Source organism: Carassius carassius, chromosome 30, assembly GCF_963082965.1.
Source record: "Carassius carassius chromosome 30, fCarCar2.1, whole genome shotgun sequence".
Lineage (NCBI taxonomy): Eukaryota > Metazoa > Chordata > Actinopteri > Cypriniformes > Cyprinidae > Carassius > Carassius carassius.
In genome coordinates, this window is record NC_081784.1 from 19,451,708 (window position 1) to 19,475,549 (window position 23,842).

General features: G+C 37.5%; 2 protein-coding genes across 2 annotated transcripts in view; one reads left to right on the forward strand and one right to left on the reverse strand.

Moving 5' to 3' along the window:
- Positions 1-15,018, forward strand: part of LOC132110836 (attractin-like) — a 62,957-nt gene extending 47,939 nt beyond the window's left edge. Inside the window, exons 27-29 of the mRNA XM_059517843.1 lie at positions 9,258-9,365; positions 12,925-13,039; positions 13,161-15,018. Coding sequence (XP_059373826.1) covers positions 9,258-9,365; positions 12,925-13,039; positions 13,161-13,285 — 348 coding nt within the window. The 3' untranslated portion in view covers positions 13,286-15,018. The remainder of the gene's footprint in view (positions 1-9,257; positions 9,366-12,924; positions 13,040-13,160) is intronic.
- A 3,873-nt stretch (positions 15,019-18,891) lies between these two features.
- The window catches only part of LOC132110837 (GDNF family receptor alpha-4-like), a 123,363-nt gene continuing 118,412 nt past the window's right edge, over positions 18,892-23,842 (reverse strand). Inside the window, exons 8-9 of the mRNA XM_059517844.1 lie at positions 20,933-21,105; positions 18,892-19,353 (exon numbers count right to left, since the gene is read on the reverse strand). Coding sequence (XP_059373827.1) covers positions 19,225-19,353; positions 20,933-21,105 — 302 coding nt within the window. The 3' untranslated portion in view covers positions 18,892-19,224. The remainder of the gene's footprint in view (positions 19,354-20,932; positions 21,106-23,842) is intronic.

Consider the following 23,842-nt stretch of genomic DNA (forward strand, 5'->3'; position numbering starts at 1 on the left):
AGGGCTAATTTAGGGCTAGCGTAACCCAGCAAACAGCACTCAATCCTACACTTGCTCCTGATGATATATTTTTATTGCTCTGATCCAATTCTTCAAGTACTGTTCTTAACAAGTGCCTTATTAGCCTGGGGTGGCATAAAGGTTATGGAGCTTGAACATGTATATTTTATTTGTACAATGTATCATTTATATTTGATTCAATTATTTTATGTATCATTATTGTATTTTTATTAATTTATTTTGTATAAGCTGCATAGTCTGAAATAGGCCACTTTCATACTATGTAACCTACAGTGAACAGAGTTTTCCCTGAACTAACTCCTCATCTGCTGCTTATTAATAAGATAGTTGTTAAATTTAGGTATGGGGTCAGATTAAGGAATCAAAAATATGATCATGCAAAATGAGGCATATGTGCTTTACAAGTATTAATAAACAGCCAATATGCTAGCGATATGCATGCAAATAAGCAACTAGTGAGAGTTGGTCGTTAAAATAAAGTGTTACCAAATATTTATTTAGGCAATTAAAGAATATAGAATTTCGAGATCTTCCCATTTGTAATTGCACAATTTCTATTATTATTGCTTACCTATTTTTAGTTTTCCTTTTAGTTAGTTTCGTTTAGTTAGTTTATACTTTATGTACTTTTGTAGTCAGTATTTCTTTACATAAGATTTTAAATTGTATTAAATATGATTGTGAATGATACATGTGTGTGCCCTGTCTTTAAACACCACCGGCACATTTAAAGATTTGAAAAAAACCATCAGAGGGTCGCTAAGAAGTCGGAACTATAATTGCAAATCAGAAGTGACCTTTTCTCAAAGCACTCTGGGTGGATGTGTGTGTGTGTGTGTGTGTGTGTGTGCGTGCGTGCGTGTGTGTGTGTGTGTGTGAGTGTGCAAGTTATTACACAGAATTCCTCTGGAGGTGCTCTGAATGAGTTTCCAGGTAAATCTTTCAGTGATAATATCACAAGCCTCGCAGGCAGAGACCGTATCGTGACCCAAAAATCAAAGTTGTGGGTTATCAGGTTTTCAGGGACTATCCTCTGTAATTGTTAGATATGCAAATGAGGGCCACTCAGCCGGGATGAGCTGATGCTAAAAGACTGCTGATTAATTTCTTTAATCTTGCAAATGTGCGTCATTCAATGTCATTCTTTTTCTATTTTTTCCACATTTTAAAATAAGACCTTGGCTCCTGCAGGTTTAGTCCTGACTCCTGGATATGTTACACATTTACTATTGCTTTGGATAATATTTTTGATTTGTGTTTGTGCTCATGGAGCGTGTTAAAAATCTGCCTTTGTTATTGGTTAATGTTCATTTATGACCCGATTAAATGAACTTTCTTCCTAACACTGAACACATTATTTTCCTCACACACAAAGGTAACTAGATTTGTGATTAGCATGAACTTCTCTTCAGTCATTTTCTCTGGTCCTCACTCACACACACACACACACACTTACCTACTCACCTTTATTGATGAGGCTGTGATTTAAACTGACAGAGAGAGTGGCTTGTGAATTAGTCGTAGTGGGAATAGCTGTCGATATTCTCTGTCCATGTGTGTGTGCTATAATAAGGTGGCCTGATAGCTGGTGTCTTCTGTTTGTGTGTGTCCGTTTTACACTGAGAACAAATTCTTGTTACCAACTGTCCAAGGTTTTTTTTTTATAACTATATATAGTTCTGTTAGTCATCTTTGTTGTTAAAATGGTTATATCATGACAAATCAATTATTTGATCTTATTATCTGACTTTATAGCGGTCTTATTATGAAAACCCAGTGTAACAAATCTTTCCTTGCTACAAAATTGACTCATTGGAGTAGAAACCAGAAACATTAACATTTGACGGCATGTGAGCATGTCAACAAGGCATAGGAAATAGGTTAGATATTATTATTATTATTCCTAAACATCAGAAGAACACATGCAAAGAGTAAAATGTCTTCATGTAGCACTTCCTGTGCTGCATATCCTTGCATAAGAGTATCAGAAAAACAAGCAGCTGATATTTATTTTTAGCAAAGGTGATTATTTCAGTGTGATCTTAACATTTCTGTGCAAATTGTTTTGTGAACGTGTCACAATGAAATGCACCCTTTTCAAACAGTCTGTTATTGAAGGATGCTTCAGTTGAAAAGTATATTGTATTCAAAATGAGAGAGAGAGAGAAACAGAAAACTAAAATGTGTTATGTACTAAATTTTAGTGCAAAAAAAAAAAACTCTACCATCATATAAGTGGACCATGTAATGAAATCAGTTTAATTCAGGTAGTTTTTCTTGATTAACTCGAACTGTTTCTCATAAGATAGAGATTTGGTGTGTGTGAATGGAGTTCGTGATCAACCCCTCCTGCTTGTCCTGGAGACAAATGTCATTCATGGATGGCATGTGGTGGTTAATGGTGCTCTTTGTGCTCATAATGATGATCTGCAACTGGTCTTTCTAGTGACAGATGCAGCCAAAATGAGAGAATAATTGATGTTGGCACAATTCATTTTCATCTGTATTATTTTAAAGTACTTTTCAGAATTAATTCTGTCAACATCAATTATTCTTTCATTGTACTTTTGATCAGAATTCTTTTAGAATGATTCTTTGTATGTGGGTTTTTGGACAGGGTTTGGAAGGAGCTCAAATCCTTGACCATCTGTAGCAGGTCAAGACTGATGGATTTTAACTGAGGTTAGTAACGTCTTTGAGATTTTGGCAGAAAATGTCTTCCTTTTTCAGCAGAGGAACAGTACACGGACACAAAAATATATAAGTCTCCTAAAATCCTGGGACAGTTGGTAAATGTAGTCTTGCACTGTTGCAGGAGAGACCAGGTTGGGTCCAGCTGGTCCTTCTGATGTCTTATTTTTTAAAAAGCCTTGTTGACTTTGTGTTCTTTAATGCTGAAGAAGTCATCCTGACCCTCACAATGAAAAAGTTTGAGCAGGGACTATAGTTCTAGCATGAAAACTGCTTGTTTGGCAGCAGGGGGTCTTTGGCGCTTGGAGAGATGTCAGTGCACTTTCTCCGTTTTTTGTGCTGTCCTGTACAAAGCCTCATCTCCCTTCCCAAGACCGCTCTTCTCTGCAAAGCAATGTCCTTTGGGTGTTGTCTGTAGTTTTATTTAGCTGTGGTTTGGGTTGGGATGCACTCTACTCACTAGCACAAGATTGAGCTATTATTGCAGTCAGTTCTGTTGAGTTGAAACTCTTCTCAGACTCTTCACCTCTGTGCTAGTGTTTTATTTGTCTTGACACATTTCACGCTTCGCCTGTGTGAGATGATTAAGAGAAGAACTACATGATCAGAGCTCCTCTGGGGCAAACTACCCAATCAGTCGTACTGTATTTTGTTCCATCTCTTCTTGAGAACATGAACAAAATGAATATGACTAACTGTCTATAATTAGGGAGTATGTGACTCGGGGTTTTATGATTAAATGTCCCGTGATTACGGCAGACCACACTAGAAGTGATAACCTGCTAAATCACAAAGGGGAATTATTAAGGGTCATTTCTTTTTTCTTTCTTTCTTTTTTATTTTTTTGTCTTCATTTTTGTTTTGTTTACAATTTTACTTTTAATATAATTTGTAATATATATTAACATTTTATTATTATTATTATTATTTTTTGCTTTTCACTAAAAACAGCAGCATGTATTGTTCTATATGTCTATGATTACATACAGAACTGTATCATGCACAAAATAATTTGAAGGAGCATTTATGGTTCAGCATCATGAACTGGATCTGCTCAGATCTCATGTTAGACGGTCCGCACTCTGGATTTGAAATATACATTTTTTGCAGTATGCTGCTGATAATGCATAGACCTAAATCCATGTGCACTCTAAACAGTGTGGTCACATTTACATTTTTTTTTCCCCTTACTCTCATTTCAGTAAGAATCCGCACACTTGGGAATTTCATGAGGGCTGAAGATTTCCCAATTTTCTTCAGTCAGAAAGTGCAATGATGTTGTTATTTAATTGACTGAAGATACAGATTCTGTGGTGCACATTAATAGTTTCAATGACATTTTATTTTTTTATTTACAAGCTCACGATTCTTGCTTACCATTTTCAGTGCGGTTTTTCGTCTTGAAAATAGTTTTAGTTGGTGATAATAACCTTGCAGAGGAGGAGCTGGAGTGATTAGGATAGAGATTGCTATAAAAAAAGAAGAGAGCAAAAGAAGGCCTCCATCCATTCTTTGCCAAATTTTCACTCAGTCAGCACTGTCGGTCTCCACCTCTCTCTCAATCTCCCTCTCTCTTATTCCTTCACAGTCTCTCTCCTTTCTCTCGTCACTCTGTATTCCTTCAGAGGATTGAGAGTAAACGCTTGCATCAGCCTCCCCCTTCTGTTTGATGAAGGGATGCGGGTGTAGAGGAGCGCACCCAGGCCTGTATGTGTTTGTGTTTGGACCGTTGTAGTAGCCAAGTTCATCAGGCTCTTAGTTCCTCTCAATTGGAGTTCAGATTCCCTCTGCAGTAATAGTCTTGATTTTTCACCCACATGCAGTCTTAAACAGTTGTGTAGTTGAGTAAAAAATAGATATTTGTGTTTTAGACACGCACAACAGAGAAACACACACTCTCCCACCCACTGATGACTCGACACTAAAAACATTGATTTCAGCATGTAGTCCAAGTGAACTAATCTTAACAATCTGTTGCAGTTGGGATACCTAGAAATAATTGGATGCCTAGAAATGGAGCTGCTCTGCCATCAGAATATTTCTCTGTAATGGATCCCGTTTTTACTGATCCCTGTGCCATCTTGAAGGCAACTGGTTATTACAGCAGAGCAGTTCAGAAAATACCAGCGGGACTCATTGGCACAAGCGTTCCTTATCTACTCATGGCCATCAAGAACCAGCTGCAGCTTCAGACTGATTTAAGATGACAAGCAACATGGGCAAGCCTGCCTCCTTCAGTGCGCTGGCCCACATCCGCTGCACAGAAATGCCATGGTTAACGAGAACGTTCTAGTCAATACAGTTCATGCAAGGCTTTCCCATATTCCCTTATCTTATCGCTCCAATATCCCTCAGAGCACGAATTGGTTTTGCTTTGATGCAACAAATAAGCATGGGTTTATCTTACCAGACTTTATAGAACTGTTGACTTGTTTCAAAAAAAAGAAAATCCCCCACTTCCTCATTAGCACAAATCGAGGCAGCCAGTGATTGTGAGGTCATTTTGGCCAATTTTTCCACCTTTTGTCTTGATTTTGAACGTTCCTACAGTACATACCTTCATCTTTCTAGACTGTATCTTAAATCTACAGTGGGTTTGCATTTGAAAATAAATTTTTGAACCAAGTGAAACCATGTGACCAATATAGTGCTACTTGCTTTGTTAGCAGTTTGAATTGTAACATTAAAATTTTTTAGGTTCTTCTTTGACCTGTGAAACTAACCTGTTTTTCCCTGAATACTCTTTGCCTTTGATGGTTTTCTTGTGTTCAATTTTTGTAAAGGAAATGCTCATATATTCTGTCATTGTCATTGTGATTTAGCATTCAGGGGAGATCTCCGTTTTGGAGGCAAGATCTGTTTTTAAATTGTCATTTAAGACAGCCTAAATGTGAATTGCTAGTGGATGTATTCAGCTGTCAGAGCCATGCATACAAATATCAGGCTTCACATGGAATGTCAAAGAATTTTAAAATGGTGATTTCCAGGGCTGAAAAAGTCAAAGAAATTCATAGAAGTCATCTGAAGGTCATGGAAATCTTGAGTGATTATACATTTTTCTGTCTCTGAAATATTTCATTGACTGGGTGTTGCTCTTTGCGGGAGTGTAATCTCTATAAAATGATTTTAAAAATCCTTATCCAGTAATTAGTCTTGGAGATTCATCGGTCAAAAGGTACAAAAACCCTGAAAAGGGTACAGACAGACCACAGATTGTTGGATGGCTTTTCTGTACAAAATGAGAACAGTCCAATTTCTAGATGTGAACTTCCGAATCCTATGTAGACGCTTTGCTATTTATATTCATTTTGAAAATGTGTTGAATTGCAAGTGCAGTATTTTAGATCAAAACTGCCCCAAAAAGTCTTTTATAAATTATTGAAAAACTAAATTCTGATGCGTGTGGCTGAATGGTTTAGCATGTGAGTTGTGGCTAAAGACACATGTCCCTTTGCATTCTCTCTTTCTGTCTGCTGCAAGGCAGTAATATTAATTCCACTAATCTGTAGTCTCCGGGGCTTGTGTGAATAATTAGGCAGTTGGATTACGGCTCATTTGGGGGATTATATTCCTGCATTAATCTCTCACAGTGGCCCAGGTTTATCTCTGGCTGGTTGGGTAGCTCCCTCTCGTTATCTGTCATGCTCTTCCCACTTGTAGCCTTTCTCTCTTGGATTTTCCCATCCTGTTGCTGAGACAATTAGCTGTATCAGACATACAACACCATTATTTTCCAGGCAGTCTCACAAACCAGTGAAAGGTTCTGCTTTGTTTTTTCTTTTCTCTTGACAACCAACCTTCGATCTATGGCTTTGTTCACAGTGCTTCCAATTCCAATCTTTTTGGATTACTGTCCCCACTGTCATTTTACAAGTGTTTAAAAATCCATGTGATTAAACAGTGTGATGAGTATCCGTTAATCTACATACAATCTACATCTGCATGATTCCAAAAGACATGAGAAGAGCTGTCATTTCATCAGAGTGTAGAAAACATCTTGATATTTCACCACAGTGATATTTCACTCATGAGGCACATCGAACATCATAAGTGTTTGAGTTTTTCAAACCGCATATGGATGTGATTTAGATTACGGCTGCAGCTAATGTTTATTTTGATAATTATTTAATCTGTCATTTGTCTTTAATCAGATTTTAAGAAGTCAGATTTTATTTTCAGTTCTGGTATTTTATATACCAGAACCAATGTGCATACTGAAGAACGTAGGCTATGCTATACACATTGGACAAAAAAAGGGTCAAATGTAAACATTACATTCAAAAACTTGTCCACCGTGATAAAATAAAACAACTACTACTATAACTACTATAAATTACATTTTTCAAATTAGTTTTGTCTTTAATGCGTTATTGACCGATGTGTTATTTACTATATACTATATTACTTGGTTGATGTTTTTTTCATTATTGATTTCTTTCATTATTGATTATTCTAGATTTTATTGATCATTTGTTGTAAGTTTAGATCAGTTTATATATATATATATATATATATATATATATATATATTCAAGACTACAAATGGATTTGAGTCGGATGAACCAAAAATAAGATTTTTGTCGCCTGCCCGTTAAATGAGTGGCGTGAAGAACAAATTTCGTACAATTCAAGGCTCCACTGCTGGAAAAACAGCTGGTCTTACCTGGTCTCGCTGGTTTTCCAGTGGGTGACCAGCTGACAGTTGGCCAGAATCTCTCTAATACCCCCAATCCAGACAAGCCGGGAGGGGTGCAGTGGGGACTGATATCAGAGTGTCCTTGTGTTTCAGCACACAGGCTGTCTCAGATCAGTATTCAGCATGGCTACACCTGACCATCTGATTCCGCATTGCTTCTCTGCTGAAGGTTGATTGAAAGATCTCTCTTTTCTTCCCCTACCACATCCATCTTCACCCCTCTGCTCTGTCTCTTTGGATATGCCTTATATTCCTGACGGTAGTTTAAAGCACACATCAGTAAATCTGCACTTTGATGTGCTGCAATGGGACCATGTTGGTATGTGTGTGTGACAGTTGCCATGTTCCCTGGAGCGCTTGCTCGCTGTCTCGGACTATATATGATTTTATGTTGTGTATTGGGATGAGCATTCAAACATGGACGGACATATACAGTACACAACAAACACAGACACACAGATTAAATGACTTGTGGTTCCTGCAGAGAGGGATGGCAGTCAGACAGTGGGGATTTCTAATCGAGTGATTTGCTGTGAAGAAGCTTGTTGTGCTCTTATCGCTCTGTCTTTTTCTGTCTGTCTGCCTCTCTCTCTCTCACTCACACACACACAAACACACATACTGATTCAGATTACCATACTTCAACTTTAAACTATTTTATTTCAGTTTGTTGCCAAGGAGGCATTCCATTTCCATTACATTTTCATTTACGCTTTTGAACTTTAGTTTATTTTACTTTACTTTTACCATTTATTATCCCACTTGAGGGGCAATTTGTCTTACAGATTTTACACAAGCACATATAAAACAAATTAATACTGAACACCTTTATGCATGAAATATGAATAAATATCACAAATTTACAATTACCTAAAATTCCACCTATTCCTATTTGAATTGAGCTAGGAATAGCATATGGTACAAATTATTATTATTATTTTAATCTAATACGTAGATTTGATTTCTGCTTTATTTTAATGAATCAGATTGAAAGTTTTAATTATTATTAATATCTCTCTCTCTCTCTCTCTCTCTCTATATATATATATATATATATATATATATATATATATATATATATATATATATAAAAATTTCATTTTTAGTGAACAGTAACAATACTGGGGTAAATTTATAGAAAATATTGTATGATTCAGGAGCTGTGGTGCTCACATAGACGAGGCAGATATGAGTTTGGTCTGCCATGCATCCCTCGATAATTTCCATTCACTGAAAAGAAGAAAAAGCAAAAAAATAAATAAATAACTGGTTTTGGTTTCCTATGTTTCTTACATGATTCCTATGTTTCTTACATTCCTATGTTTCTTACACCCTAGTATTTGTACATTTATTTATTTTTCTTCCCATAATGTTGACAGACATTCAAAGACATATCTCAAAATAAAAACAGCTCTTGAAATTTTTATATCAACATTTATCAAATGCTCCATACCTGCATGTAACCTTTTAGATTTTTTTTCCTCATTTATTGGAAAATTTGTGCCAATTTATGTGTTTGTATCCTTCTTTTCCTAAGATATTAGCAAAGAGTGGCATCAATTATGCTTAACGGTGTGTGATCGGTTCTCTGTGTGCTTCCTCTCAGTTTCTGACAGCTGTGCAGATATACAGTTCCTCTCGTTTGACTTACTCTTAGATGGTCTTTTTATGTGTTTGTGTTCTCATAAGCTCGTTTCAGTCTGCTCTTCTCTCTTTTACAGCCTGCATCTCTTTCAAGCTAGGCTGTTTCGAACTTTATATTAATCCCGGCTTTAACATCACGCATATCCGTGTGCATGTTTGTGTGTGAATGTAACACTGTTGGATAAAACTCCTCTTCTCTTTCTCAGCAACTCCTGCGAGAAATGCAGCAGATGGCCAGCCGACCATTCGCCACCATCAACGTCGCCTTGGAGACGGATGAGGAGCCGCCAGACCTGATTGGTGGAAATGTGAAGGTTAGCGTGACCTTTCGTGTGGTGACATCAGAGCGGCATTAAGAGAGAGTGCAGTTACTGCATATGTTAATGTTGAGTCACTGACTCTGTTCCAAAACCTAGTGAGCTGCATTGCTGTCTGCAACTGCCTTCTAAAACAGTCAGCAACCTAATAAAAATTCATCCGAACCTCTGCAATAGGAAGCAACTCTCTTAGGACGGGACACTCATGTTCTCCTAATGTGACGCACACAAGAAACTTGATTCTTATTATTTGTTTCTCATTAGAACATGTTGCTAAGCTAATGATTTTATGCTCAAATAAGCACAAAAAATAAATGAACCGTACAGAAGAATGCAAATAACCAGTTTTTGATTAAATGGATAGGGCTGTTACCAATACATACTTCCCACTTTGGTTCAGATTCGCAAACTCTTGATTTGATATTCCAGTTATAATTATCCAGTTTGCTTTGCTTTAAAATTCTGTCTCTGCTAATGTTGTAAATTATACAGGGAAGTGTTTCAGAAGCTGCAACGCTCTTTGCACCCTTTGGTATTAGAACCGCCATTGGCTGGTACATTTCTTAGCATATCTACTAGACTCTGTAGAAATATATGAATGATATGGAATCTGATTTTCTTTATAAAATGACAGCTTTTTATGAAGACACATGCATATGTATTGCCACCTGTGCCCACCCACTACTTTCTGCTTAAAAGATTTTAAAGATTTAATAATTCTGAACTAACGCAGTCATTTTGACAGGAAAAACAAGAAAGGAATATCATTTACATGTAGTGCGTCAACTCTACATGGTATGTAAGACTCAATTGATTGTCCTTTTCAATGTGTGAGAGAAACAGTGAGTGTGGCACCTACATACTAGAGTTTATGGTGCATCAAATACCCTGCACATTTACTGATATCAATGGGAATAATGCCTTTGCTTCGCTATAAAGTGACTAACGATTTTTTTAGTCATCTCACATGAAATTGTCACACATGCAAGCAGAGTAGAGGATTCAACTGCTTCTACTTTTCCCGGTGTTAACAATGAATTCTGAGTATTTGTAGACTGATGTTTCACTCTGCATATTCCAAAACCCTGGGTTTACTGGGACTACATTGGTTCCTTTGTAAATTTGTTTTCAGTCTGTGATACATAGTTCTTTTATTGCATTACATTCAGTATTGATTTCAAACTCACATTCACAACTTAAGTAAAATTTTATTTCTTTTTCCGCAATGCTGAAAATTCTGCAGCAGCAGCTCTGGGGGGGAATACTATGCTGAAAAATTGGTACAGAACGCACTAATAAGGGGAACTTTCTGGGTATATTACAAAAATATTTACATTAAATATTAACAACAGGGCCCAAATAACGTAGTTCACAGAGTTATGTTTCCATGCAGGCTGCATTTTCATGCATCCACTGAAAATAGGAATTGAGTAAAAGATTGATCATGGTGTTTTAAGAATTGATATCTAGATAGTTGAAATAAAGACTGCGATTAATTGGAAAATCTGTTTTACCCAACCCTATAAATGAAACAATTCTATTGATTTTAAAGTAGTAAATAAAATATGTTTCCCTCAAATCACAGAGTTCTCCAAAATGAATTCTACAATTGCTTTATCTGTGGAGGATACATGTGATACAGTACTACCTGATAACTTGGCCAAAATGAGGTATATAATAGTGCAGTGTAGATTTTTGGGAATGTGCCTCAAGTGCCGTCTTGTCAGGCAGCTCACTCAGTTTTGGAACAGAACTTCTATGTATCAAGCCTCAGACTAACCCTCTTTGTTTTTGACATTCTGCGGTGCTCAGCAACTTCAAACCATCACACTTCCAGTGTCTAGTTTTGACGAGCTTAGTTTCAAGGCCTGTTGACCCCACTATGAGATTTGCAACCGATAACTACACTATATAGTATTGTGGCTATATTTGATTTCAGCAATTGTTGGTTTTTAATCATTTTGTTTTGCTCGTTGTCCTAACACTTTAATGACAGCCCTAGAGTGACGATCCAATTTAGATGTACCTCTTTCCTACAGTATGCTTTTAAAAGTAATTACATTCCAGCCATTCTTGATAGCAAAAAGCTATGAATCCAGTTATTTCTCTCAAACCTCATAGAAGGACCCCAGAGGGTGTGAAGGTAAAGTAAACAGAGTGATTCACACAGGAGGCTCAGTGGACATCAGAGCATTCAGTGCTGTAGTATGTGGCCGTCGACATATTCAGTATATGTCTGCTTTCTCACTCACTCGCACACTCCCAGTCATTCGTTTTCTTTAATTATAAGAGTTAATTAAACAGAACCTGTCTTCTGCTTGCTCAGTCTGGTTGCCTCAGATAATCACCTGAGCCGAAACGTAATGGATACATATATATAAATATATAAATGCATACATAGAGCGGTACGCCCCTCCATACTAATGCCTATGCTCTCAGAGACTGTAATTTAATTTAACTAGTTTCTTCTTTTTGTGTGCTGGAGGAGTAGGTGTGTATGGCTTGAAAGATAAATGCTGCCCTCCCCTATGCCCCCCCCCCCCCCCACTCTGAATTGACAGTGGGGAAAGTGTGAGGAGGAGAGAGAGAGAGAGAGGATTTAAGGGGGTGAATTGGCCTCGGTAGGATAAGACGTGGTTTAAAGAGAAGAATATATATAAAGAAGGAGGGATGAATATGCAAGCACATTGTACAGAGGGGAGAATGTGTGAATGAGGGGCTGGAGAGCCGCAGTAAGCACGCAAACACTCAGCCATTGTCTTTTTGATGCTTATGCACTAATACCACACATACACACAGCACACATTGAGGAAAAAGAACAAGTGTGTGTATAAAAGAGTTTATGTAAGTCTTGGGACTGAGGGCAAAATCAGAGTGTGAAATGGGTCAAAGCTGGAATATTATTTGTGCGTGTGTTCAAAAACAGAAGGTCATGTGCTTTCAGCCCTGCTCCACACATGCATTAAAAATACTTACCAAAAAAATCCAATGGTTTTTGTGCACGTAGCATGGAATTCTTTGAAGTACAACATCTTGGAATACAGCAGTCATTCCAGTACGCTGGTATAATATACTATCAAAGTAATAAGTTAAAGGGTAATTGGAAAAAAAAAACTTATTTTGAACTTTCTATTCATGAAAACAATTTTTAAACCATGTATCGTAGTTTTCCGACATATTAAGCAGCACAACAGTTTTCAACATTGATAATATAAATGTTTCTTGAGCAGCGGATCAGCATATTAGTGATTTCTGAAGGATCATGTGACACTGGAGTAATGATGCTAAAAATTCAGCTTTTATATTACATGAATAAGTTTCATATTCAAATATATTGAAATAGAAGTTATGTTAAATTGTAGTAATATTACACAGTATTACTGTAAATGAGCATAAGAGGCTCAAAAACATCAAAATCTTACTGATCCCAAACTTTTGAATGGTAGTGTAAAATATTCGATTAAAATTCACTCATTTTGCTATGCTGATCATGGACCCCACTGTTCTCTGGACCCCACTGTATATTTTTTGTAACCGTTTCTCTTTTCTTTCACAGTCTGTACCTAAACCCATAGCTTTGGAGCCCTGTTTTGGGAATAAGGCAGCGGTGCTCTCCATCTTTGTTAGATTACCCAGAGGCCCTGGAGGTATTCCTCCTCCTGGACAGTCAGGTGGGTCGGCGAGCCAATGCTTTTTGCCCCCACACTGAGTGCTGAACATTTTTACACTCTCTGCCACCAAAGCCATTATACTAACGGTCACAAACACCTCTTTGTCTTCCTCTCCTCTCAGGTCTGGCAGTAGCGAGTGCATTAGTGGACGCTTCTCAACAGATGTGTCTGGGATATAAGGAGAAGTCGGGAGGGTTGCGTAGCCGCAAACAGCAGCCATTGGCACAGCCCTCCACCTGCATCTGACATTTACCCCTCGTCCTCTGACCTCGGACCCCTGCCAGGACTGAGTCCTGGGAACACACGCTTATGGCTGGGTCTCATGCACAGGAGAAGCAGGGGGGCGGACTCTGATTGGAGAAACTGAATCTCTCCTGGTCCAAGCTAAGAGAACACTACAGGAATTGAACTCTAATGTGACCCTGACTGAGAGGACTAATCCAGGGCCACTTTATAATATTTAACTTATTTCAATTATTTTATTCCATTTTTACAATCAAGAGGAAGAATCCTTGCACTGCTGCATCTCTATTGAAGGCAACACACACACACACACACACACACACACACACACACACTTTCCTTCTGGAGATTTCTTTGGCTGCATGGCTATAACACAAAAACACATACGCATAAACAGTACAGGAAGTCTTTTAGAAGCCACAAATTGCTTTTATTTCTTAATAATTAATCAAATTAATAATGTAGGAATAAGACACTGCGAGTTGGTATGTTTACAAGCGTTTGACTCTACAAGTCATCTGTGATGTCTCTCCCAAGCTTTTCATCTTTTTCCCATCCTTCCACTCTCTCTTGAATTACCTCCTTTCACGTCCATGTAGTGATCTGAGACATGAGTGTTCATGTTTGCCATAATGATTATGCTGCTTCTGCTTTTATCATTTACTACTTCTCTCTTATCTGAAATCTCAGCCCATTTTTCAGGCACATTGCAAGGAAGGAAGAAATAAAAGGCGACCGCAGGCAGGCAGCAGGGTGGAATTAGAGCAAACAAGGACCTTGTTTGGGTTCCTCAAAATGTCAGATGTCATTTTGGGCTGGCGAAGGATTATCTGCATACACAAATGCACAAACCTGGACCTGTCGGATACCAGGGGTATTCTCCAGGATATGGAGTGGATTGTCTAGTGCAAAGGAAAGGTCAGAGATGGAGTGAGCAAATGTGACATTATGGAATCTAAACTGGTGTAAGTGTGTGTAGCAGCACAGTTATTACATCTCTCATTATCCTGGCGTGTATTAGTGGGTGGGCACATGGCTGTATCCAGACAGCACAGATGACCTGCTTGCCCGTTCTTCGAGTGCTATGAATAAAGGGACACAGGTCACTAGACCAGAACAAATCATTTAGTATTGAGAGCCCAAACAGGATGTTATTAATCTGTCCATGATCTCAATGGAAAATTCATGTCCTGTGACACCCATCAAGTGTGAATGTAAGCTGGTCACAGACTGACGACTCATGATCTGTTAGGGCCCAAAAGGGAAAAACGCGCACAAAGTGGTCTAATGAAAGGAGCTGGTCTCTCTTCCTTCAGATGGAGGCTAATTCTCACATTACTTTTCTCTGTAAGCCTCAAACAGTACTCCTCACACACCGACCGCACCATCCATATACAGTCATACTGTAGATACAGATTCTGTAGTTTGTTAATATGTATAATGTAGCAGCGAGTGCACTCAAGTTTTTTTGTACAAGGTGATGGACAGTAATGTGAATGCCGTCTCTGTTAAATGACTTAATGCACTTGTTGGGTGGAGTATCCCAGGCTTTTGAAATGTGACTGCATTGCAGCTTCGTTTGTATGTAAAATGGTGAATGTCCTGAACAAACTCTAAACTAGATGCCTACTTTAAGAAAAAAAATAAGACCTGGAAATTGAAACTTACCTTGTAATTATATGTGTACATAAAGAATGCCATAGAACATTTTGTCAATAATTAAACGGTAAAATGAAGATGATGACCTGTAAATCAGTCGTTTTTTTTTATGTTGAGTGAAATTACATTGTTCTTTGTTAGCTCATCACCCCTCATATGTTTAATGAGATAACAAGCTGCCTTTGAGTTTTTTTTTAGTAATTTATGTAGCCAAAGAGGAAATTGCACACTTATGGTACAGTGCAGCATCTAATGTACTTTGTTTTATCTTCATTGCATAGTGGCTGTTGTAAGCATTTAAGCTTTTCTCTCACAACAGGACAGATGAAATGCATTTGTTATCTCCTTATTATCAGCAGGCAGATGAGGATAAACAATATCGTGACAACTTCTTTGGCATGAGCGTTTATCCAGTGCCTCTTCAGAGCTTTTCCAAATAAGATTATGAGGGAGCTGTCAAAGTCTCCCCACTCAGATGTATTACAGATACTTTACGTGTTTCACTATTAGCTATTATCACTATTAGCTGTATATGTGCGTTTTATCAAGCGCATTAGCATGAATCCAGAAAGAGAGGGTGACTATTCTTTTCACAAATCCCCTACTTAAAATAGTCATTCTGGCCTGTGGCAGCTCGGAGGTCTTGACCTTCTCGACTGTATGCAATGTTTGCAAATTTCTGTTGAATTAATGTTTCATTGTAGTGAACATGTTTCAAGTTTAATTGCTACTGCATGATTTTTCTATTTCCAGAAGAAAAAAAAAGGAACATTCCTTAAAATTACGGGACCCATGAAATCATTGTTTGGACTCATGCCACGAGTACATCATCATGGAAATCACTCCATGTACTCGATTTTTACACAAATTGTAGTGAAGCCTGCATTTATCAAGCTAAGTTAATTTCAAGTTAATTTAAAATAATTTGTTTGACAGTTTAACGGTTCTGAAGCTTAAAGAGATCTTAAAGAGATAGTCATCATTTACTCAACCTCACATATTGTTCCAAACCTGTACAAGTTTCTGTTGAGCACAAAAGATGTTTTGAAGATTATTGGTATATATATAGACACACACACACACACACACACACACAGTGAAGATCAAAATCAGAGAACAATCTATAAATGCTTGATTTTTATTTTCCTGAAATATTGTTTATCTTCATCACTCAGAATTTGAAAGAATATTAGCTGTGGCCATAACACTGTTTGGCAAAATAGCCAAGACATTAAAAAAACAACTTTATTTTGTTTAATACAGCATGATCAAATTTAGAGAAGAGTAAAATTTTGGAGGTTTACAGTTGTCAGAAATTAGTAGGAAGTGTAGAGGCCCCTTCTTTGAGTGACTTTAGCGCATCTGCGGCCGCAGGACATCACTAGTTTATCTCACTGCTGGTGTGATCTTAGCCCACTCTTCTTCCACTCTCTTCAATATTTTAATAACTGTAGTGGGTTTCTTAGCCATAATTTTGTTGCCAAGAATTTTCCAGAGAATTTCAGTAGGGTTTAGATCAGGACTCTGGGCTGGCCATTTCATTATTTCAGTGTTCTCAGCTTTAAGGAACTGCCTTACCTTTTCTGCAGTGTGACAAGGGCATTGTCTTGAATGAAAATTGCAGGCTGATTGGGAGATGTTTGCAGGGAAGGAACCACATGTTGCTGAAGGAGATTCTGATAAACATTTGCATTCACCTGCCATGTAGCTGTATAAGAGGTCCAATTCCTGCTGCACAAAACATCCCCCAAAGCATGACACTTCCTCCTCCCCCTTTCGCTGACTATATGCACTCGGGGTTCAGTCTTTCCCCAGTTTGACGCAGAACATAATGTTTCCCATTCGACCCAAATAAATTTAACTCACTTTCATCAATAAATGAAACTTTGGACCAGGCAGTCATAGCCTAATGGTTCGAGAGTCAGACTTGAGACCTAAAGGTCGCAGGTCCAAGTCTCTGTACTGTCAGGGATTGTAGGTGGGGGAAGTGAATAACTAGCCCTCTCTTCCACCCTCAATACCACAACTGAGGTGCTGCAGCAAAAATGGCTGCTCTCTGCTCCGGGTGTGTGTGTACACTTGGATAGGTTAAATTCGGAATATGGGACACCATACTTGGCTCCACGTCACATCACTTTTATCCTCCCTCCACACAACATGCTCCTCAGAAAAGGTGAGCTTGGATACTGCAGAGTGCTCTTTCAGTCCAATTTCTTTTAAATGTGCCGAGATCGATCCATACCACATTCATCACTGAACTGGCAAGCAATTCCAGCTGCAGTGTTGAACCGATTCCCCATTGAGAGTCTATGCATTGTCATGTCTTCTCATGCATTTGTCTTACATGGACGACAAGCATTTTTGGGAGAGCTGAATAATATTGTAAAGATGCAATTTTCTCAAAGGAAAAAAAAGAAACTCATAAATAAAATGATGTTAAATTAATTAAGTAAAGATAATATTTTCAGCTCAGTGTCCACGTCCATGTTGTTGTCCTCCTGAGTCAAGATGTCCTTCAGATTTCCTTTGAGCATGTCTTGCGGCAGTATCACAACACTGTTACATGTGGGTGTTTGATTTTGTTGGGGGATCAGTCTGAAGGGCATTGTAGATATGTGTGCTGGCCCAGACGATGTGCATAAGTGAAGATGCAACTACTGCACTCCAAAAATAAATGAGGGTTACTTCACTCCCTCAGTTACTCATTACTCTCTCAGCTTGAACTGATCGGCAGGTCTACACACAATCTGCACCCCCAGAACTTGAAGATTCCTGCAGAATTACAACATCAGTCATTCACGAAGCCCCTATATTGCCACTTTTAGCAAATTTATTAAAATTTGGTAAAGCTTTCAGCTACCTTTAAGAAATAAATATCACAGTATTTATCCCAAATCAAACATGTATGACTTTCTTCTGTGGGCCAAACAAAAATGCATTTAAGTATTCGAAAATCTTCTGACTATTATTTTCCATATAACTATTGTCAATGATAATTATAGCATATTTTACCACATTAAAATCGACCGCTTGGGTTTTCCCCCCAAAAATCAATGCAGATTTTTGCTGGATCATAACAAACATACTGTATGATTTTACTCACTTCATGTACATATTTGGACACAAGCATTATTCTGTACATCCGTATCTGGCAGGTTTATTTTTCATGAAATAACAAGTAAAATCCACAATTTCCACCCATTTGAGAGAAATGTCTTGCCCCGTTTTGTGATGCAGGTCACTGATTGGTCAGTAGTCTATATAGGTTGTTGGGGTCGACGCGTTTACTTTTTTACTCACCTTGTTTGTAATCACAGGACAATTGAGAAAGAAAAAGCAACACAACTGCAGATGGCGAGTGCTCATAGGATGGGGACGCTGAAAACTGCCGTCAGTCACTTGAGAGAATCAATGGACCCTCATTGTGCTCATTTTGATTCGTTGAGACAAACAGTGACTAAGGAGATGGGATAAAGCTGCTTGAATTCAAATAAACAGGAAGTGTTTCGTTTAACAGGGTTTGTGCTTCTTTTTCCATTTTGCATAAGCAGTATTTCAGGCACCCATATTCACAGGTGAAGTATACAAGAACTGCTCAGGTGATCATGGCATTCATAAAGACTCAAGAAATAACTCTTCTGCTCTTCATATCCCTGCCATTTTCTTAGCAAACGTGCACTCCACTCCAAGACTGCTGGGAGAAACAGCCTGTGGGATGAACATTTAAACAATACAGCCACATTACAAAAATAAAGACAGTCTCTGTAACCAATTGAAGCTCATGAAAGAGCCCAGTTTCCTTTCTCTTAACACTTGTTCATGTGCTTCTTCAAGCAAACATCACAAAACACATGTACCAACACCGTCCATTCGGAGCTGGGTTAAAATAGATATTCAATTATGGATGATGAACAGGTAGACATTTGTTATTATTTTTGTTGTTGTTGTTTTGTGAAATTTGTAGCATAGGCCACCTGTTGACTACCTTTCAAGCACTCGCTTTGAAGAGAGGGGGTTTTATTTCATATGGGAACCATCTTAAGTCCAAATTAAGAGAGTGAGACACACAATTATTTAAACCCTTGAAGTCAGTCATTGTGAACACCCAGACAATAAATCACTATGTTGCACTGAGGAATGGAACAGGGTTTCATACATTTAGAGAGTTTGGCAGTTCTTGCGTCCTCTCCGACCGAATTATTGTGATTTGGAAGTCGAAACTCATGAACACACTCACGCTGTCCCAGTTCTGTGGTGCTTTGATTGGTTGCTTGATTTTAAAGTTAGAGAGCCAGCAGCAGGAAGGGGAGGAGCCACATTACCATGGCCAGGTGGGCTGCTGCAGGACTGGCGTCATAGGGATCAGGGGATGGGAGCGTGGAATCCCCCCACAGTCTGTCTCTCTCATTCATCTACAGAACAAAAAGAGCACGTGAGAGCTTTAGATACATGATATGCTGTTGTTTTCATCTGTCTTCTTCACTTTATTTCATATGTTACTGTTTTATCATCTCAACATTTCACTTGATTCTGTCTTTTACAGGTATGGCAGACAGATACAGCACTAGATGGATGCATCTCTGATGGAGCAGTGGTGGCTGGGTTCTGAAGCGTAAATGATGGAAACACAAGCAGCCACAAAAGTGTGTTTAGTTATAAAATACATGAACAGACTTCTCGACTTTTAAAAGGAAGGTAACAATGTTTCCCAGGTCTTTTGATAAAAGTCTCAACAAGGCTGCATTTATTTTGATTAAAGAACATTAGTATGTTTAGTACGTGAAATATCGTGTGAAATAGTATGTGAAATATCATTACAGTTTAAAATAACTGATATCTATTTTAATACCTTTTAAAATGTGATTTATTCCTGTGATGCAAAGCTGAATTTTCAGGAACATTACTCCAGTCTTCAGTGTCATATGATCTTTCAGAAAATTATAATTATTATAATAATAATATATTATTATAATATAATTATAATATGCTGATTTGTATTCCACGTTTTTTTTTTAGGATTCTTTGATGGATAGAAAATCCAAAATAATATAATTGATATTAAACAGAAATATTTTTATAAAATTATAAATGTCTTTACTTGCAATTGCACAAAAAAAATTATATATTTATTTTATTATAATAATAATACTGATCCCAGTAGTGTAGGTTACTTTACATGTTTCATCCTCAAAAGGCATGAAACAATATGAAAGAGAAAAGAATGTGTGCCTGAATATAAATACAGGTTTAGTTGAGAGAATGATTGGCTTCTGAGAGCATGAAACTTTCCATAGTCAGTGTTAAATAATAATCAATTTTGGCATCATATTTTTAATCACCACTTAAAGTCCAATGTAAAATCTGGATCCTGATTGAAACCAATTGAGAACCACTGCATTAGAAAATAACAAAAAGCCAGTCTACAGTAAGGTGGTTTGCTGCTCTTAGCTGGTCTTCCAGTCTGGTCCAGACCATCTGACAAATCCCTAAACCCCTCTAAAACCACAAAACCAGACTAAGCTTGGTTACGCAGGGAAACAGACAACATTAATCTTGCCGGCTGGTTTCTTTCATCAGGGAGACTATAACACACATCTATGGCTTTGTTCTGACGGACATGAAAAGCATGTCTGACTCCAATCCATTTAGCTGTTTGCACTCTGAACAGCAAAAAAAAAAAAAAAAAATCCACTTTTTTATAAAACCAAACCATATCCATATGTGATTTGAAATCCGATTAAAATAGCATTTTTTCCCCAAATGTGTTACAGTCTGGACAGTCAGAATGGATTTTTGGAACACAATATGTATGCAGTGTCATATACAATGCAAATCAATGTTCACTCACAAGAAAACACTGACGTGAATGAATAGGGAACGTGAATGATCGGATTTGACTGGTTTGAAATCTAGCAGGAACAGCAAGTTACATTTTCAAAAGGTCTTAGAACACATACTGGCACTCAAACCGACGGGGATAAAGGTCTGTACCTGTGTGGGCATCTGTGGACGCAGGATGTTCTGCTCGGTCTCCATGCCAGAACCAATGGTGGTAGTGGTGGTCTCGGAGCTGGTAACTGAGATCTGCTTGGTGTTGGAGCCCGAAGCTTGGTTTGTCGCAGATTTCAGATCTGTGTCATTCCCAAAAGCTAGGATGGCATTCTCTGTTTGAAAGGAGGGGAGAGAGTCAGATTCACAGGCCTGCCTTTTGCAGATGAACACACCTGGAAGGCAGTCATGTCTCAGTTAGCTTTCTCTTTCAGACATGTCTCTCTTTCAAAATGGGTTTGGATTTCGTCAACATGTTGTCTTACAATAACAACAACAAACCCATTCAGGGGAACCATAGGGGACTGGCTTATATAGAAGTTATCCAGCATAAATGTTGACAGAACAGCATTCAGGATCATAAACTGATTCATGCTCTAAATATAGTTTGTTTCTATAGTAGAATATACATCCCTATATTACCAATCAGCTAATCCTGCCCTCCAGAAATATAAAAAAAAAACACTTGCATTTCTTAACGGCTTGGCATTCGTCCTTATTTCTTTGCCCATGTCTTCCATTTTCTTTCTTATCTTTTATTTTCGTTCAGTGTGTTTTCCCTTAGGAAAGACTGAATGCATAAAATGGAGTGTATACTTGAGTGCGCCTCTGTGCATGTGGGTTTGAAAGAAGTGTGATTACCTCCTGTATCCTCATGTTTAAAGCAAATCTTACCTATACTGAAACATCTGTGTGTATTCATTTTGAAATATTCTTTACAGTCACCCGTGTACTGGCAAAATGACCTACGATATTAAAACAAAATACATATTTCCAATCACACTCGTCTTCATTCCCCCTTTTTATTGGCTATATGTAGACTTATAGTGACAGGCCATATGAATGATAATAATCTGAACTGATTCATTTCCATTTGTCTAGTAGGTCACTTGTCTGAAATTACCATGGCGTGAAAGTCGCCTCAATTAAGACACAGCTGTGAGGTCGGCACTGGATATTACTTCATATTTGAGTCTGATATTATTTTCTGGCGCTGAGGAAAATATTTTGTGGGGGGAGAAAGGAAGATTGGATTTATGAATGGTGAACAGTGGTGTGGTTGAGTGAATTTTCTTAATCGAAACACTAATTGCTTAATCTTTGTGATCTTACAGGGAAGATGAAGCTAGAGAGAGAGTGACTTTCACAGAGTACGTTACTGTACAATAGTGCCGCTTTAATATCATTAGTGCAGTGTTATAAATATGTATAATGGATATTGCAGCTCTGTACAATTATTATTATCTTCTCTTTTCTGTGTTATTTAATTTTATTTATATACTATTATATTATTTCTTAATATTTTGAATTTGTTTTATTTTTATATTTTGAGTTTAATTATAGTTTTTTTATGCGCTTTTATTCTTTTTATTACGTTTTTTTTTATATTACTTTGACATAATTATGTAATTAATTACTCATCCTCATATCATTCCAAACCCACAAGACTAAGTTCTTATGGGTTCAGAACAACAAGATGGTGAGTAATTAATGAGATCATTTTCATTTTTGGGTGAACTAATGTTATCCCTTTAATCTTATGTTAAATCATATGTAATGGCAACATTTCTAATTTTAATTTTAATTTTTTTCATCTAATGTTTGAATTTTAATTTCAGCTTTAACAAAACAATTTTAATATTTTAGTTTTAGTTAACAATGTTAATATCTCCAGTGAGGCAGTACAAAATTGACTATACAAAAATTAAACAGCCAATAATATTGAAAAATGTATAGTGAAGAAACCTAGCATTTTACATTTACATTTAGCAGATGCTTTTATCCAAAGCGACTTACAGTTCATTCAGCCTATACTTTTTGTACTAGTATGTGTGTTCCCTGGGAACTGAACCCACAACCTCTTGCGCTGCTTTTTTTAAATGTCTGATAAATGATGTCCTACAGGCCTTTAACCTGAAAACTTCTTGAACATCAATTGAAAGAAAATGAATTTACGTATAGTACTGCTCTTTACATTCAAGACTGTAAGTACATCCTTCATGTATTTTGAAAGGCAGGGCAGGTTTACTGTTAGCATTAAGTTTACTTTAAGGAATATAATTTCTGTCAGTAAGTCTTCACACCAGCCCACCTAAAGCCCTCATTATCTGACATTCATATCATAACACTTCATAATCATGGGAGTGTTAGCAGTGGAGTAATATGGAGGAGTGTGAATGGTGTGAAGTTGATTATTCTCTGAATGTTTAGCAAAACACCATGCATTGATACTAATTGAAGCTGCCCACTCGTAGCGTTGCTGAATGACTGCAGGGAAACAAACCAATACATTGGCTACATTCTCACAAGAGCAGAATACATGCTAAACAGATCCCTGTTCATACACCATTCGTGACAGCCGCATTTTATATACACAGTTAATTCATTAAAGTATACAATTCAATTATGAGAATGAGTTTGATACTATATGTGAAACAGTAGAGTTGACAACTATTGCTAGACATCTAGCATAAAACATTAAAGCAGACACACCACAGCTCCAGAGATGGAGAAATATTTAATTGTGTTCTCACCACAGGTGACGTTTTGCGCTTAAACGCTCTTCATCAGACATCTAAAATAATGCAAGCACTCTTGGAATGGCATTGGACTGGAACTGAAAGATGCAATATAAAATCTTGATATTTATTATACCTCCATGCCATTCTTGTGTAATTTTGAAAATACATGACAATCTGCGAGTCATATATGTTAGTGAATGCAATGATCAGTTTCAAGCAAAGAGTGTGTGGTCTATGTATACTCTCTGTCTCACACTCTCTTTCATGGATGAAAGACAGGATAAAATAGTGGACTTCTAAGTAATCAAAGTGTAAATTGTAGCAGCTAACA